Below are 14,654 nucleotides of genomic sequence, written 5' to 3' on the forward strand. Positions count from 1 at the left end.
TTCCCAGCGGCTTTGTTTACCTACTTAAGCCTCAGCAATGGCGGGCGCCCCTCCCCCAGCCTCACTGCTGCCTTGCAGTTAGATCGTGGCAGACTGCTGTGTTAGCAAGGAGGGAGGCTCTGTGGGCGTGGGACCCTCCTGGCCAGGTGTGGGATATATTCTCCTGGTGTGCCGGTTTGCTTACAGCGCAGTGTTGGGGTGGGAGTTACCCGATTTTCCAGGTGTTGTGTGTCTCAGTTCCTCTGGCTAGGAAAAGGGATTCCCTTCCCCCTTGCACTTCCCAGGTGAAGCGATGCCTCACCCTGCTTCAGCTCTCGCTGGTCAGGCTGCAGCAGCTGACCAGCACAGATTGTCCAGCACTCCCTAGTGAGATGACCCCAGTACCTCAGCTGAAAATGCAGAAATCACCAGTCTTCTGTGTCGCTCGCGCTGGGAGTTGGAGACTGGAGCTGCTCCTATTTGGCCATCTTGCTCCGCCCCCTGGGTTGATTATTGATAAGAGGAAAAATAATTTCATTTCTTGTTATTTATTTTCCAACTTTTTGTTGTTTTGCTTTCTAGAGAATTTTCTGCACTTTATGCTAATGTAATTTTCATTTCATATTTTTAATAAGAGCTGTTTCTTGTTATTTTTTTCTTATTATCTTGTTCTTGATTACAGATATGATCATTCTCATTTAAATGTGTTTATTACTTTGGTTTTTTTCCATATGTTATCTCTGCTCCACCCCACACATTTCCTTTTCTCTGTTAATTTTTCTATTTGACCATCTAGATTTTCCTCAATAATTAGTGTCTTCTGGCAATTCACATATGAGTAAGGCAGTAAAAAGCTCTGTGCCCATGGGCAGTGCATGACAACTGATGGGGTTGCCAGGGAATCAGATTGACCATTCCATTAGAGGACTTCTTTATAAGAATATCTAGAGTCTACTTTCTGATATGCATCAGATTTTTACAGAAAAATTGTTTTCTATTTGGGATAACATACCCCTAGTTCCCAGCATTTTGTGAGTAGAAGTTCAAGATTCCTAGAGTGTCTTAACATTTCAATTTCTATTATACTGACTTTTAGTTATTCCCTCCCAGCCCCATCTCCAGGTTTAACACGCCATCTCTTATCCACCTTTTACCATTTTGGTGTTTACAATATCGGAACCTAGTCCCTATGCTGCGTGTTTTTTTTTTTTTTTTTTTAAGAAAACTGTCATTTCCTGCCCGGAAGAAAAAGAAATAGAACTGGCCTTTGTCTCCTTATTTACAATCTTTCACCCAATGTTCCTGCATTTTGCCCTGTAGCTCTGTAGTGCCTGATACTCCCAAGTCCCGAGAGACAAACAAACCCCTTACCCTGCAGTCTTACCCACCCCAAAGGGGCTTCAGTTGTAGCTTTTTCTGTTCTACAAATAGAATTACATCTCATTAATCCTCAATCCCCTCTTCCAAAAATACTATTGCAATAACTTTTTCATTAATAACTATTTCCCTTTTTTCTTTTATTTGCCCTCATTGTCCTGATGATGTATATATAATATTTTCAGTCATACACAAGTTACAAATTTTTCATGTTTAACATGGAGTTCTATTTATTTTAATAAATAATTAACATGTTTAATTCATATTCATATTGCTTTTCAGAGATAATATATACCATCAGCAGTAAATGAGAGTGCTCATTTCTCCAGTCTCAAGCCAAAACTCTTAAAGCAAACATTTTGGCCAATATGAAAAATGAATTTGGTACCTTGGTCTAATTTGCATTTCCATCATTTCTAACATATGTAAATATGTGTCTTGACCTTACTGGACATTTGTATTTCTCTTTTTATCTTTTAACGTTTACTATTACTTGCTCATGTTTCTCAAGATGCTTTATCTTTTTTATTATTGGTTTACAAAGTATCTTTATATATTAGACATATAAATTCTTTATCATGTTTTTTGCAATTATTTACTTTTTGAGAAATAATAGTACCTTTCTTTTTGCTGACTGTTAATATACATTGATTCAGCTGATGTTCTTTATCATTAATATAACTTTCCATATTTCTTTTCACAGGCAGATCCTTGCAGCAGCCAAAAGAGCTGACCAAGTTGGCCATTTTCTTTGGGTGGGATCAGACAGCTGGGGATCCAAAATCAACCCACTGCACCAGCATGAAGATATTGCAGAAGGGGCCATCACCATTCAGCCCAAGCGAGCCACGGTGGAAGGTATGGGTTTAATCAGCAGTAGGTTTGCTGAGAGAGGTTTTGGTGCCATGCTGAAGGTCCAAGCATGTGATTTTTTGAGGGTTTGGCATTTTTGCCAAACTCATGTGGGATTGTTTCAAACTTATAGCCATGAAATACAAATGAGGCCACACACCTGGTTTGTTCTTTTAGTTGAAATTCCTCTTTTGAGGAGATCATATTATTTTCATAATATCATGATTAGCAAACATTCTTTCTTTTTCATTCATGCCACAGGAGCTTTCTGAGAGGAGAGCATTATTGTTAATAAGTAAAATAATAACATATCCAAGTGTGTATAAGTGAGCTACATTTTCCAAGAGAACACTTTCTCTTTGCAATGCGTCCATTATTTCCTTAGCAGAAGAACTACAAGAATCTTTTCCCCCCTTACCTGTCAAGGTCCCTTCCTGCTCAGGGAGGCTGTAATGCAGCACACCACCTCTCTCAGGCACCAGCATCCCTTCACCTTACTAGGTCGCTTTTGTTTTCATTCTGTCCTTCTCTTGGCTTTCTAAATTTATGCCTCTTTCTTTGCCTTCCTTGCTACTGCAAAGGTACTTAGAGAGGCAAAAGTAGGAAAGGGTGTCTGTTGCCACCCTGTAATCTAACAATATTTGCTGATTATAAGTTATGTTATTCTTTAATTTGGAAACAAAAGTTATTTCTAAAAGTAGATACTGTGTAAAGAAAAAGGGACTCCGCTGCTGACAGCCTGCTTTGTGTTCGTTTTCTGATGGTCCATGTCTCCAAAGATTCTCTAAAACATGCTTTGCACATTAAAAAGAACTCTATCCTCTCACTCAAAAAGGGATCAAATATTTGCATTTTCTATTCTCTCTCCACTCAAATCTAATTAATTATTCTTCTCAGAAGGCTGCATGTTCTGTGTAGGCTTTTTAGACAAATCAGGTTGTGGTTGTCACTGTTTCCTTTCTGTTATCTGGAGAAGATAAAGATCCCATGAGTCACCCATGTTTTCACTGGGAGGCTTTGAATTAATTTCATTCCCCAATACATATCCAGAAAAGATTTCCTATCTTACAACCCAGAGCAATGCATTTGCAGATGGGTTGCAAGAATAAAGGACAATATTTTAACCTTCTCCACTCTTTGCTGTGGAAAAGCTGTGTATCTTCTCCGTGCCTTGCTCAGTGCTAGGAGTCAGGAAAACAAAAGATGAGGACTCAAAATTCTCACCCTCAAAGCACACAGACCTGAGTGCAGGTGTCAGAACAAGCAGAGACTACATGGGAACCATTGTAAATACAGTATGGAGGGCACAAAGAGAGAGTTACCGTGGAGGCTTTCCTAGGGTGGTGATGTGGTAGTTGGGGAAGATATCCTTGGATGCAAGAAGTGATAACTGGGACAAAAGTTCTGAGGGAGATGTAGAGAAATGAAGGAACAGAACACATTGGGGAATATACAAATAATTCATTCTGCAGCACTGTCCTGCACTCCTGCCTTCTTGAAATCCTTCCAGTTCTTTAAGAATGTTCCTATTTACAAGACACTGGGGAGACCCTTTTCTCTTCTAGAGTACTAATCATTGCTATACTATTGGGCTGATTGACTTCTATTTATTTTGGGGGGTCTCATCTTAGATGTTAATTTTTCATGGGAGCTATCTGTGACCATCTCACCCCAACCAAGTTTGGGTTAGAAGCCCCTTCCATTCCTTCTATGGCATCCCACAAATCTCCTACTGTTGGAACTCCTACTGTTTACTTGTTTCTGTCTAGAAATATCTCTATTATGCACCATCTTACCCCAGCACATGGCTCTTTGCTGAAAGTTGTAGGTGCTCAAACACATTCTTAAGTGATTATGTATCTGGAGTATCTGGAGGGATGGAGGAATTGTAGATAATATAAGGACCTGGCACAAAATCTATCTGAAAGTGGGCCAGAAGTTGCATTACAAAGGGTCTTGAAAACCATACTAAGGAGTTTGTACTTTATGCTGAAAATCTAAAGAGCATCTGAGTGTGTCAGATGTGATTGTGGGGGCATTGGAAAGATTACAAACTCACTCAGGTGACTGTAAGGAGGGGTGAAGGGCAAGAGTTGGGTGAGATTCAAGGCAAAGGAAGAACTTTCAGGGCTTCAACTGAAGTCCTCTCTTCCTAGGCTGTAGATGCCATGTAGACACAATGCACATATTCCATGACCATTAACCCCTGATGCCTGACATTTTGGGGAACTTACTGGGTCATCTCAAAGGTTTTATAAATTATTGAGAGAAAATACTATTTTCATGTAGATATAGAAATATACAACTTTACAAAATCAAAGAACAGCATCATGAACTAACGAAATAAAAATTAAGGTTCCAAACAATGAAATTGGAGAGCAATGTTAAGAAAAACAATATTAGAATGTGATGGAATCGCAACAGTTCATATGAAATTTTCTAATCTCACCCAGAGAAGAGTGAAGATTTTTTGTGGCCATGTACAAAAATGCTGTGGCTTCCATCTAGCCATATTGCCTAGGTGCATTTCTTACAAAGAGCAACCAAATTTTGTTCACTTTCATAGCAGACAGAACATTAAAATAGTGGCTATGCATTTACAGTGTCACTTCTATGAAAGTAAAAAAAAAAAAAAAAGAAGAAGAAGAAATGCATTCAGTTGTGCCAAAGCTTCTGGGCAAAACTATGAAATATCTAAAATAAAACTATAAATGGAGTATAGCCTGTGTGGGCAAGTAAGTTTTCCTATCCTTCCCTACAGTCATTTGCTTGTTTTCTTGTCTGTTTCTTTTTATCTTTTTCCTGTTTTGCAGATGTTTCATATTGAATTATGCTGGGCTAGAATATTTTTCAAATATTCATGATACTGCTACATTCCTATATCTTTGTATTGTATAATGCTATACCCTCAGATGTAAGGGAAGAGCCGATCAGTAATCTACCATTTTTTTTCCCTTTAGATCTATGTCATGACTATGTTCAGCAAACATCTGGATTTTTGGCTGGCATTTTTCTGAGTGTGCATCAAAATAACCAGAAATTGTGTGAAACCAAAATGCTGGCAGATTTATTGCCTCTTTGAAAGTGGCCTTTCTCTTCTATCTGTACTTATTCTCCATTTATGGAAAAGGGGAACTTCAATGTTTCTTAAACAAAGGTGTAATTTTCCCCCTTTCGATTTAATGATGAAAGGAGCCAGTTTCCTGGAGGGGTGGCTGCGGTCCCGCTGGCTGCCCAGTGTTTATGGGAAATCTGGGGAATGTCTCTAGAACTTGGCAGCACTCCTCCAGCTCCTGAGCCAAAACACTTCTGTAATTTTTAGTTTGTCTGCATAGTCTGATGAGCCAAGGAATCCCTGGCATTTCCTCACTCATGTGTTGCCCCATTAACTAGACTCTTAATAATCCTCTCCAGCCTCCAAGGAATCCGCAGAGTACTAATGGCCCACGTCGCCTTCAACTCTTCATCCTCCAAAGTGCTCTGCTTCTCTGAGAGTAGGCTGTCCTAGGCATCCTCTAATTATGGCCAACAAGGGTCATGGACCAGCCTCTTTTCATCTCTTCCATACTCATTAACATTAGGAAGCTAGTATAATGAAGGGTAGATTTTCAAAGCTAACTATAATGACTCTTACAATTGGTGATGATTTTCAAATGGGACTGTAGAACAGCTTGGTTCATGAGTTAAATCTGCAATGTATGTAGGAGTAGACAAAAAATACCCTGGACCCAGCATTAAAGAGCTAACTTTTAAAAAAATAATAATGATTTTTACTTGTGGCTGAATGAATTATTTATTTTTCCTAAAACTGGAAAGATCAAAGCTGTAAAGATCTGAACTAAAATATTTCTGGCTCCAATTTCGATATGCCCTACGTTAGCTTCCCTTGATTACCTGCAATGGTCCACCTGCGTCACAGGGTTTTTCTGGGTGAATGAGAAAAAAACAAAATATTGCCTTGAACCACAGTGCTGCTTCTAAACAATGCATATGCGTTTTGGCCCTATCACCTTGTTTGATAAGAGAGCCGTGAGATACTACATGATAAACCTACACTCCTGCTATCTGTGGCAGAGTGAGTTTCTGTCTCATGCAACTACTTGAAAAAATATAGTTGAACCAAAACTACTTGAAAATATGGTTGAAGGCTTCCTCAGGGCCCTTTGTTCAACTTTTTATGGTTTCTGAGTTATATCGTATCCAAATGCCATTTATTCTGTATCATTACCACTCTCTTTTTTCTCCCTTCCCTTATCCCTCTCTCATGAGATCTCTGCGTTCTCCGAGCCTCAGTATACACCTCATCTACCCTTCCCTGCTTTCCTTCCCTCATCATGTCAGCCTTGTTCCACATCTCATCCCTTCAGGCATGCTGTGTCTATTCCACTTTGAAGCATATGTCACATATAATTAGTAACTCTTTGTGTACATCAAGGTAATTAAGTAGGATCTAAATGATATATTTATCCTTTATGAACAAGTCCTAGGGGTCAAGAATACAATAGTAAAGAGAAAAAGCTTTTTAAAAAAGATAGATTCAAATATACCTGGGAAATGTTGATGAACTATGTGGTCATTCTCCAGAAATCTAATTGAGAATTGAGAAGAGCTTTGAGAGAGAACTTCTTCTACAGGAAAAATGATAAAATGAGCCAGACCTAATAAGTAAGTTTTCATTGTCAAAAGGAAAAGACAAACTTCCCTATTCCAAGGCCAGCATCCATTGGACTCACAGGTGAAATCCCGCAGGGCACAGGCAGACAGACCTACATAAAGGATCTCAGTCTGATAGGCTAAGCTACATAGTGGCAACAGATAGGCTCCCAATGGACTAACAGAATGCGTGAATATTTCTCACCCATGTAAAGTCTTCTGTGGTTCTAGGAGACCTCCCAGGGCATTTATCCTCCCTGTATTTGTTCCGCAATTTAGGCCATCTCAGTCTTATGGCACTTGTGTTTCTATATATATATATATATTTGAAATAGAGTCTCGCTCTGTCACCCAAGCTGGAATGCAGTGGCGCAGTCTTGGCTCATTGCAACTTCCGCCTCCTGAGTTTAAGTGATTCTCCTGCCTCAGCCTCCCTGAGTAGCTGGGACTGCAGGCATGTCACGACACTTGGCTAATTTCTGTATTTTTAGAAGAGACAGGGTTTCACCATGTTGGCCAGGCTGGTCTCAAATTCTTGGCCCCAAGTAATCTGCCTGCCTTGGCCTCCCAAAGTGCTGGGACTGCAGGCATGTCACGACACTTGGCTAATTTCTGTATTTTTAGAAGAGACAGGGTTTCACCATGTTGGCCAGGCTGTGCTTGAACTCCTGACCTCAAGTCATCCACCCACCTCAGCTTCCCAAATTGTTAGGATTACAGGCATGTGCCACTGCACCCAGCCTCAACACATTCTTCTTTCACCACTGTACAGCTTTGGAAAGAGAGTGGTAGGTTCGCATATACTACTCACAAATGCTTTTACCTATAAGAAATGTCCATGATTTCTCCTCCTTTATTATTAACCAACAACAAAGTCATAGCAAATTTTCTTTTCAAGGAGTTTGTTTATGAAAATAAAGGAGAGCTGAATATTGATAAATCTCAAGTCCTGTCTCCCTCAAGCTCTGTTTAACGGAAATCTTTGGTAGCATTTAGGACACTAGCAGCAGTGCTTCCTTTCTAACAGAGGGCAATCAGTGATGAGAGATGCCCTGTCCCCTAACTTGCCACAGATGTCTGAACAGCTCTGACACCATATGTGGTGTCTTGGCAGCAGTGCAAAGGAGGGGCTTCCAGGTTCAGTAGAAAACATGCTACTTGGCAATGTCTTGGCAGTGCTACCGTGGCCAGAAGATCCCAGAGGAAGAAAGCAATTCCTCAAAAGGAAGGGAGATAACCAGTGGACTCATTCGAGAGAAGTATGTGGACACCCTTTGGGGACATACTGCAAGAGCCATGTGGGAAAGTGTCCCTGGGGCTTGGTAGGGTATCGTGATATTATTAGATTATTCCTGCAGAATGTGGCTTGGTGAAATTCCAGTTACCTCAAGGAGGCTGTGGATTTGTCATTTGTGACTGATGTTCTCGACATTCTCTTGGCCTTTTAGATAAGCAGAAAACTTCTCCCAATATGTTGGTTTAAAATGTCACATGCTGACTTACCCAGCCTTCCCTGCAGTTAGAGGATGAACAGGTGACTTCATCCTGACTATTGGGATGCATGATGACATTATCTGAGGGAACTTCTTAGCGATATTTCCCTCCCTTAGAAAAAAAGTCATGTTAGTAGGACAACTATATAACATTTTATCCAAACCAGGACACCTTAGAAGTAAAAGGGCCATAAACTGTGATTGTCCCAGCCAAACCAGGGTATGCAGTGACCCTTCTCACATGGGAAACTCCTGCCTTCTCCTCCTGTTTTTTTGTTTTGTTTATTTATTTTTATTGTTTATTTATTTATTTATTTATTTATTTATTTATTTATTTATTTATTTTCTGAGTCTCACTCTGTCGCCCATGCTGGAATGCAGTGATGTGATCTCTGCTCACTGCAACCTCCATCTCCCTGGTTCAAACAATTCTTCTCCCTCAGCCTCCCAAGTAAGTGGGATTTTAGGCGCCTGCCACCATGCCCAGCTAGTTTTTGTATTTTTAGTAGAGATGGGGTTTCACCATGTTGGTCAGGCTGGTCTCGAACTCCTGACCTCAGGCAATCCGCCCTCCTCAGCCCCCCAAAATGCTGGGATTACAGGTGTGAGCCACTGCACCCAGCCTGTCCTCCTATTTTTAATGTTATCATGTGAGGACAGGACACTTGGAGCTTCTGTAGCCATCTTCACAGAAAGGAAATATTAGTACTGGAGGAAGGCAGAAAAGAGAGACAGAAAAAGGAAAAAGCCTAGGCCCATGATGGCTTACTTAAGCTATTGAACCAATCCTGGAATTATCTACATTAGTATTTGTTCTTATGTTAGAAAAATCACTGTTAAAATCTTTAAGCCACTTTTAAGCTATTTTGTTATATGTAACCCAAGATATTCTTAATAAAATACCTGTCTTATTCACCTCTGTATACCCAGCCCTTGAATAATACCTGTAAATTAATGGACTCTCACAAAATATCTGTTGAATAAATGGGCTTTACAAAATAATGATTTTTTAAAAATATGAACTATAAGTCTTATTACTGTAGAGTGAAAGTGCAGACAGCTTCAAGACAGATTGTTACCTTTACTATTAATATGTATCCCTATATTTATCACCACAGGAAATATTATTTTGGTAAATTTCTATTATAAAGTGAAGCTATTTCACATGCCTTTTTTATAGAAATTATGAACTATGTGAAAATATCCATGCAAGAATTGTCCCTAAGGGAAAATATAAACTAATGAATGCTTTTAAAATCATGAAGTCAGTATAGCTTGTGGTTCATGAGTGGCAACAAAGTTGTAAAATGGAGAGAGAGAGGCAGATAGATTTAATATTTTAAACAAATACCATTTGTATTGAAATTAGAAATGTATAAATATTGATATCCTAAGTTTTAATTCCAAAGAAGAAAAGCAGAATGCCAGTGTCTTGTTAAAACATTTCTCAGGTCTAGGAAATTTGACACCAATGATATTATTGGAGGGTTTCATCAAATAAGCACATCTGACACTGAGTAGATTTTTCCCTTAAAATCATTTAATACCTCGCAGCTTAAAATCATGAGTTTCATGTGACCCTTGCCCAATTGAGAACTGATTGTGTGGATAATGTATGCTCAGGAGTGTAAACTGGTTCATCCAACTATGTCAGCAGCAACTTTCTCCCTAAGTTATCATATCCACATTGTAATATTCTATCCCTCGTCTTTCTTCCTCCCCCTAAAAATTGATTTCACTGTCATCACATCATCATTGGCATCTCTATATATTGCAAAGTTATAAGTAATGGGCTGTTGGATAGGGAAGATAACATTCATCCAGTTTTCAAATGTTAACTGTCAGACCTGACTATGGTCAATTGCTGGTGACCATAAAACAGAGATCTTTGCTAACTTAAAAATTTACACTCTAGCAGAAGTAGACAGATGATAATCAATAGGCACAATAAATAAGTAAATTATGTACAATAATAGGAGGTGGTAAAAGCTGTAATTTCTACTCTTTATTGATATTTTTTATTTCGGTCATATCTTTTCTTCCTGTTTTCCCTTAGTTCTTTGTCCATGGTTTCCTGTTGCTCTTTGAGATATTTAAGATAATTGATTGAAATTCTTTGTTTAGTAAGTCCAGTGTCTGGGCTTCTTAATGGACAGTTTCTGTCCATTTTTCCTCCCTTTTAATCAGTTGTATCTTCCTATTTGTATTTTTAAATTTTTCTGTTGTGAAATCCTTGGCATTGGAATCTTATGATGTAGTAGCTCTAGAAATAGGATTTTCCACCTTCCCTTTAGTATAATGTTCTTGATTGTTGAAGGCTACATTCATGTTTGTTTAGTGACTTTTCCAAACTATTTCTGCAAAGATTGTATTCTTTGTCATGTGTGATTACTGAAATCTGTTTTTTCACCCTATACTCAACCAGTGTCTTGTCAGAGATTTCTCTAAATGTCAGGACTATTAGAAAGAAAACAAAACAACAACAACAACAAAACAAAACAAGTCACTCCCAGTTTTTGCTGATTGGCCTTGTGCTGGGACACTCCGTCAACCCTTAGTTAGGCCCCTCATAACTCTGCCTTATCTTTCACTTCCTGCTTGCACTGACCTAGGTCAGTCACCAGTGAAAGCTTAAGGTCTTCTCAGGTCTTCTCTGAGTACACATCCTGCCCTGGACATACACATGGGTTTCTAAATTCTCTATTATACATAAGTAATTTTCAGTGCCCTCATTTTTCAAAAGAACTCTTTCCAGCTTTTTCTCCTAGGCTTAATGCTGTATATTGCATGCGTCAGCTCTAATCCTTTGCCCCAGGTAGCTGTGGGTTTTTCATTCACCTCACAGGGTTTTCAAGCAGTGCCTCCCTATTCTCTACCCTGGGAAGTTCTGAGTTAGGTGAAAAAGAAACAAATAAACTTCGTGCATCCTTCAGGTATCCCCCAGACAAATTAGAACAGACAAATAGAATAATTTGTGGATAAACTCACCTTTATTCCCTCTGGAACCCTATATGAGGATCCCACAATGGGCACATTGACCTCTGTTCTCAGGGCTACTGCTAAGCCTTGGTAGGAGGTGGGACAAAGACAAGTAAAAATGTCACAAAGCTTTCCCATCCTATTTGTCTTTTTCTTGATTTAATGTTCACTTGGTTGCTGTAAATCTTTGACTTTTCAGCATTCTGACAAAATTGGTTTTGACACTTCCTACTTGTTTTTCAATATTTCTGTGGCAGGACAGGAGCTTGGAGCTGCCTACTCTGCCATTTTGTTAACATCATACCTGACAAGTGCTGTAAAGTAAGAAAAAATAGAGCAGGAAAAGAGAAATCATCAGTGGTCAGGGGTGCTACAATTTTAAATGCAATGATCAAGATACTCTCATCAAGATGTCTTTTGATAAGTGATATGAATAAATAAAGGAATTATCCAAGTATCTATCAGGGAAAGAGTGCATTGGGCATAGACAATAGTGCAAGGGTCCTAATGAAGGAGTACACTAGGCAAGGGTGAGAAACAGCACAGAAACTGATGAGCTGGAGCAGAGTGAGGAAGAGGGAGATGAAGTCAGGATATAATAGGAGGGTCAGATCTCATGGACCATGCAGGCGATTGCATGTACTTTGCTATTCCATTAGGAGACCATTGTAGGGTTTGAGCACAGGAATAACCTGATCTGTCTTATGTACTTAAAGGATCATATTGGCAGTTAGGCTGAATGTGCAATATAGGGTAAGAAGGATAATATCTAGGAGACTGGTATGAGGTTATTGCCCCCAAAACAAAGAAACAACAACAACCACAACAAAAAACAAATGAGAGATGATAGTAGGGTGAACCAGGGTGGTAATGCTGAAGATAAAGAGATATGTCTGAATTTAAAATATAGTTTGAAGCTAAAGTCAGCAGGAGTTTAGAGCAGGAAAAAACATATAAGAATGATTGCAAAGTTTTTTACTTGCGTAACTAGAGAGATGGAATTATGATCAACTGAGATAGAGAATACTATCATTAGAGCAGGTTTTAAGGGAACAGACAGCAATGCCAATTTTGAATGTGTTGAGTTTGAGATACCTATTAGACATCCAAGTATCTATCCAAGTATCTCAATATCTGAAGGTAGGCAATTAAGTAAGCAACTGAGTACATAAGCCTGGAATTTATGGGAGACATCTGGAAACAAAATTCAATTTTATGGAGTCATTGAAATGTAGATGGTATTTAAGTAATATAGAAAATAGGGAACCAAAGGACACTTGCTAGAATATTCTGTCATCACGAGGAGAAGAAAAAGAGAAGCCAAACTGGCCAGTGAGGAAAAACAAAAATAACATGAGTATAATTTATTGGAAACCAGGTGACGTAACTGTTTTTAGACTGGATTGATTTCATCAGCTTCGTCATGTACTGCTGTGAAGTCAGGTAGAAGTACTGAGAAATGACCATTCAATTTGACAATGTGTCTACATCATTGGCGATTTTTAATGTAGGATTATTACATCTGAGTGATTGGAAAAAGTCTGGTGAAGTGGATATAAAAACGAATGGGGTGATGTGTCTATAGTGAATATCATCCTCTAGAACTCCCACCAACCTGTTCTCAATTTTTATATGAGCATACCACAGACCTTAAGGAAGGAGAACTATAGTCATATAGAACTTTTGAGTATCTCTGAAGAATAGGCCGTTGTCAATGACAAAAAGTCATAACTACATAGAATAAATAATAATACTGTCCTCTAGAATACCAAGTTAATTTTGCATATGAGGTCATGTTGAGACATACAGATTGAGCAAAAACTCAAGAGAAACTTAAATGAGGCAGGTATTTTGCTATCTTAACAGCATGATTCAGTTTACTTGTAGTCCTATAATCACCACCAATTACTCTGTATTGCTAAGAACAGAGAAAACAGATTGGTTCTGGAGTTAACCCACATCAGTTCCAGTGTTGGATGTGACAAAAAGTAGCTAGAGTGCTAAGTAGGCATGGATAGATGTTTTGAACAGTCTATTCTAGTGCTGTCAAATAGAAAATGAGTAGACAGGATTAAGAGGTTATTGAGAATGTTTTTTAGCCCTAGAATTCTCTGATTTTCTACGGGAAAAAACAACTGTGCAAGGTAGATAAAAAGAACTTGAAAGACTGCTATCAAGAAGAGGTGAGGGAATAAAGAGAAGGAATTACGGCTTCTTGAAGTTATGGGTACAAAAGTTAAAATGATTAAACAACAAATTTAAGATCTTAAAATACCTCTCTTGATTTTATTCATGTAGAGGATAAACAACAATGGCATTATTAGAGGAGAGGTTGAACAAGAACAAGAAAGGGAGACAACTAAAGGTGAAGTCTAAAATCTGAATCTGAAAAGAAGAAATCTACAAACCGAGTAAGAAAAAGGGGAAACATATCACAGGCATCTTAACATTTTGAAACGTCCTATCTTTGGAATCAACTGCTGCCAAAACAAATTGTTGTGAAATTTGTCCACAATCTACTTTTTTTCCCTTTTAAGGACATCAGCAATTTATTTATTTATTTATTTATTTATTTTTATCACAAGGACAAGAAAACAGTTTTTACCATTTAGGAAAGCAGGAACTTGGTCCATCACTGGGGAGAAGGAATTAAATAAAGACTGGGGCTAAGACTTCTCTTCCTTGCAAGCAGTAGGTCATGCCATGAGCTTACAAACTTACCCATGGGCTGTGAAGAACTGTACCTAGTACAGCAAGAAAGTATAATTAGTTTGGATTGAGTGACAACAATAAGAAAGAAGTGCTTGAAACTATTAAATCCAGGGCTTAATATGAAAGCAAATCAGTAGAGGGAATTGAAAGGGCCATTAAGTTAGCCAAATGGATGGCTGGAAGAAAAGTCATTTATAAATTCGGGAGGTTGAAGGGGTTTTTTTAATGTTCTTTAACAAAAATTAGATGCTAGTTAATCTCTTCTCATTTGGAAAAGGGAAGAAAAAACCATCTAAATAAGGTGAGTGTTTTTTAGGCTCAGTATGTTCCTGATATTAGGTGTGTGCTATAGGTTAATTGAAATTTTAAAGTTAAAATGACCTTCTTCTAACTTTAAGTAGAAACTGTTTTTTACTTAGTCAATTGTAAAAGGGGGATGTTTTGCATACTGTTTCCAAAGACTAAATTTACTGTACTATTTGTAATTTGTCTGAGAAAATTACTTTGTTAACCTCTTAATACTCCATCCTCTTTCATATTGCAAAAAGAGCTGACTGCTTTTTTCTTTGAATTCACATTTCAGACAAAAATGCCAAATTGTCTTGTTGG

The 14,654-nt window shown here is 38.4% G+C and overlaps 1 protein-coding gene across 1 annotated transcript in view; it reads left to right on the plus strand.

Moving 5' to 3' along the window:
* Window positions 1-14,654, plus strand: part of GRM7 (glutamate receptor, metabotropic 7) — a 420,030-nt gene that overhangs the window by 22,835 nt on the left and 382,541 nt on the right. Inside the window, exon 3 of the mRNA XM_011961283.1 lies at window positions 2,060-2,214. Coding sequence (XP_011816673.1) covers window positions 2,060-2,214 — 155 coding nt within the window. The remainder of the gene's footprint in view (window positions 1-2,059; window positions 2,215-14,654) is intronic.

Source organism: Colobus angolensis, unplaced genomic scaffold, assembly GCF_000951035.1.
Source record: "Colobus angolensis palliatus isolate OR3802 unplaced genomic scaffold, Cang.pa_1.0 Scaffold544, whole genome shotgun sequence".
Classification (NCBI taxonomy): Eukaryota; Metazoa; Chordata; class Mammalia; order Primates; family Cercopithecidae; genus Colobus; species Colobus angolensis.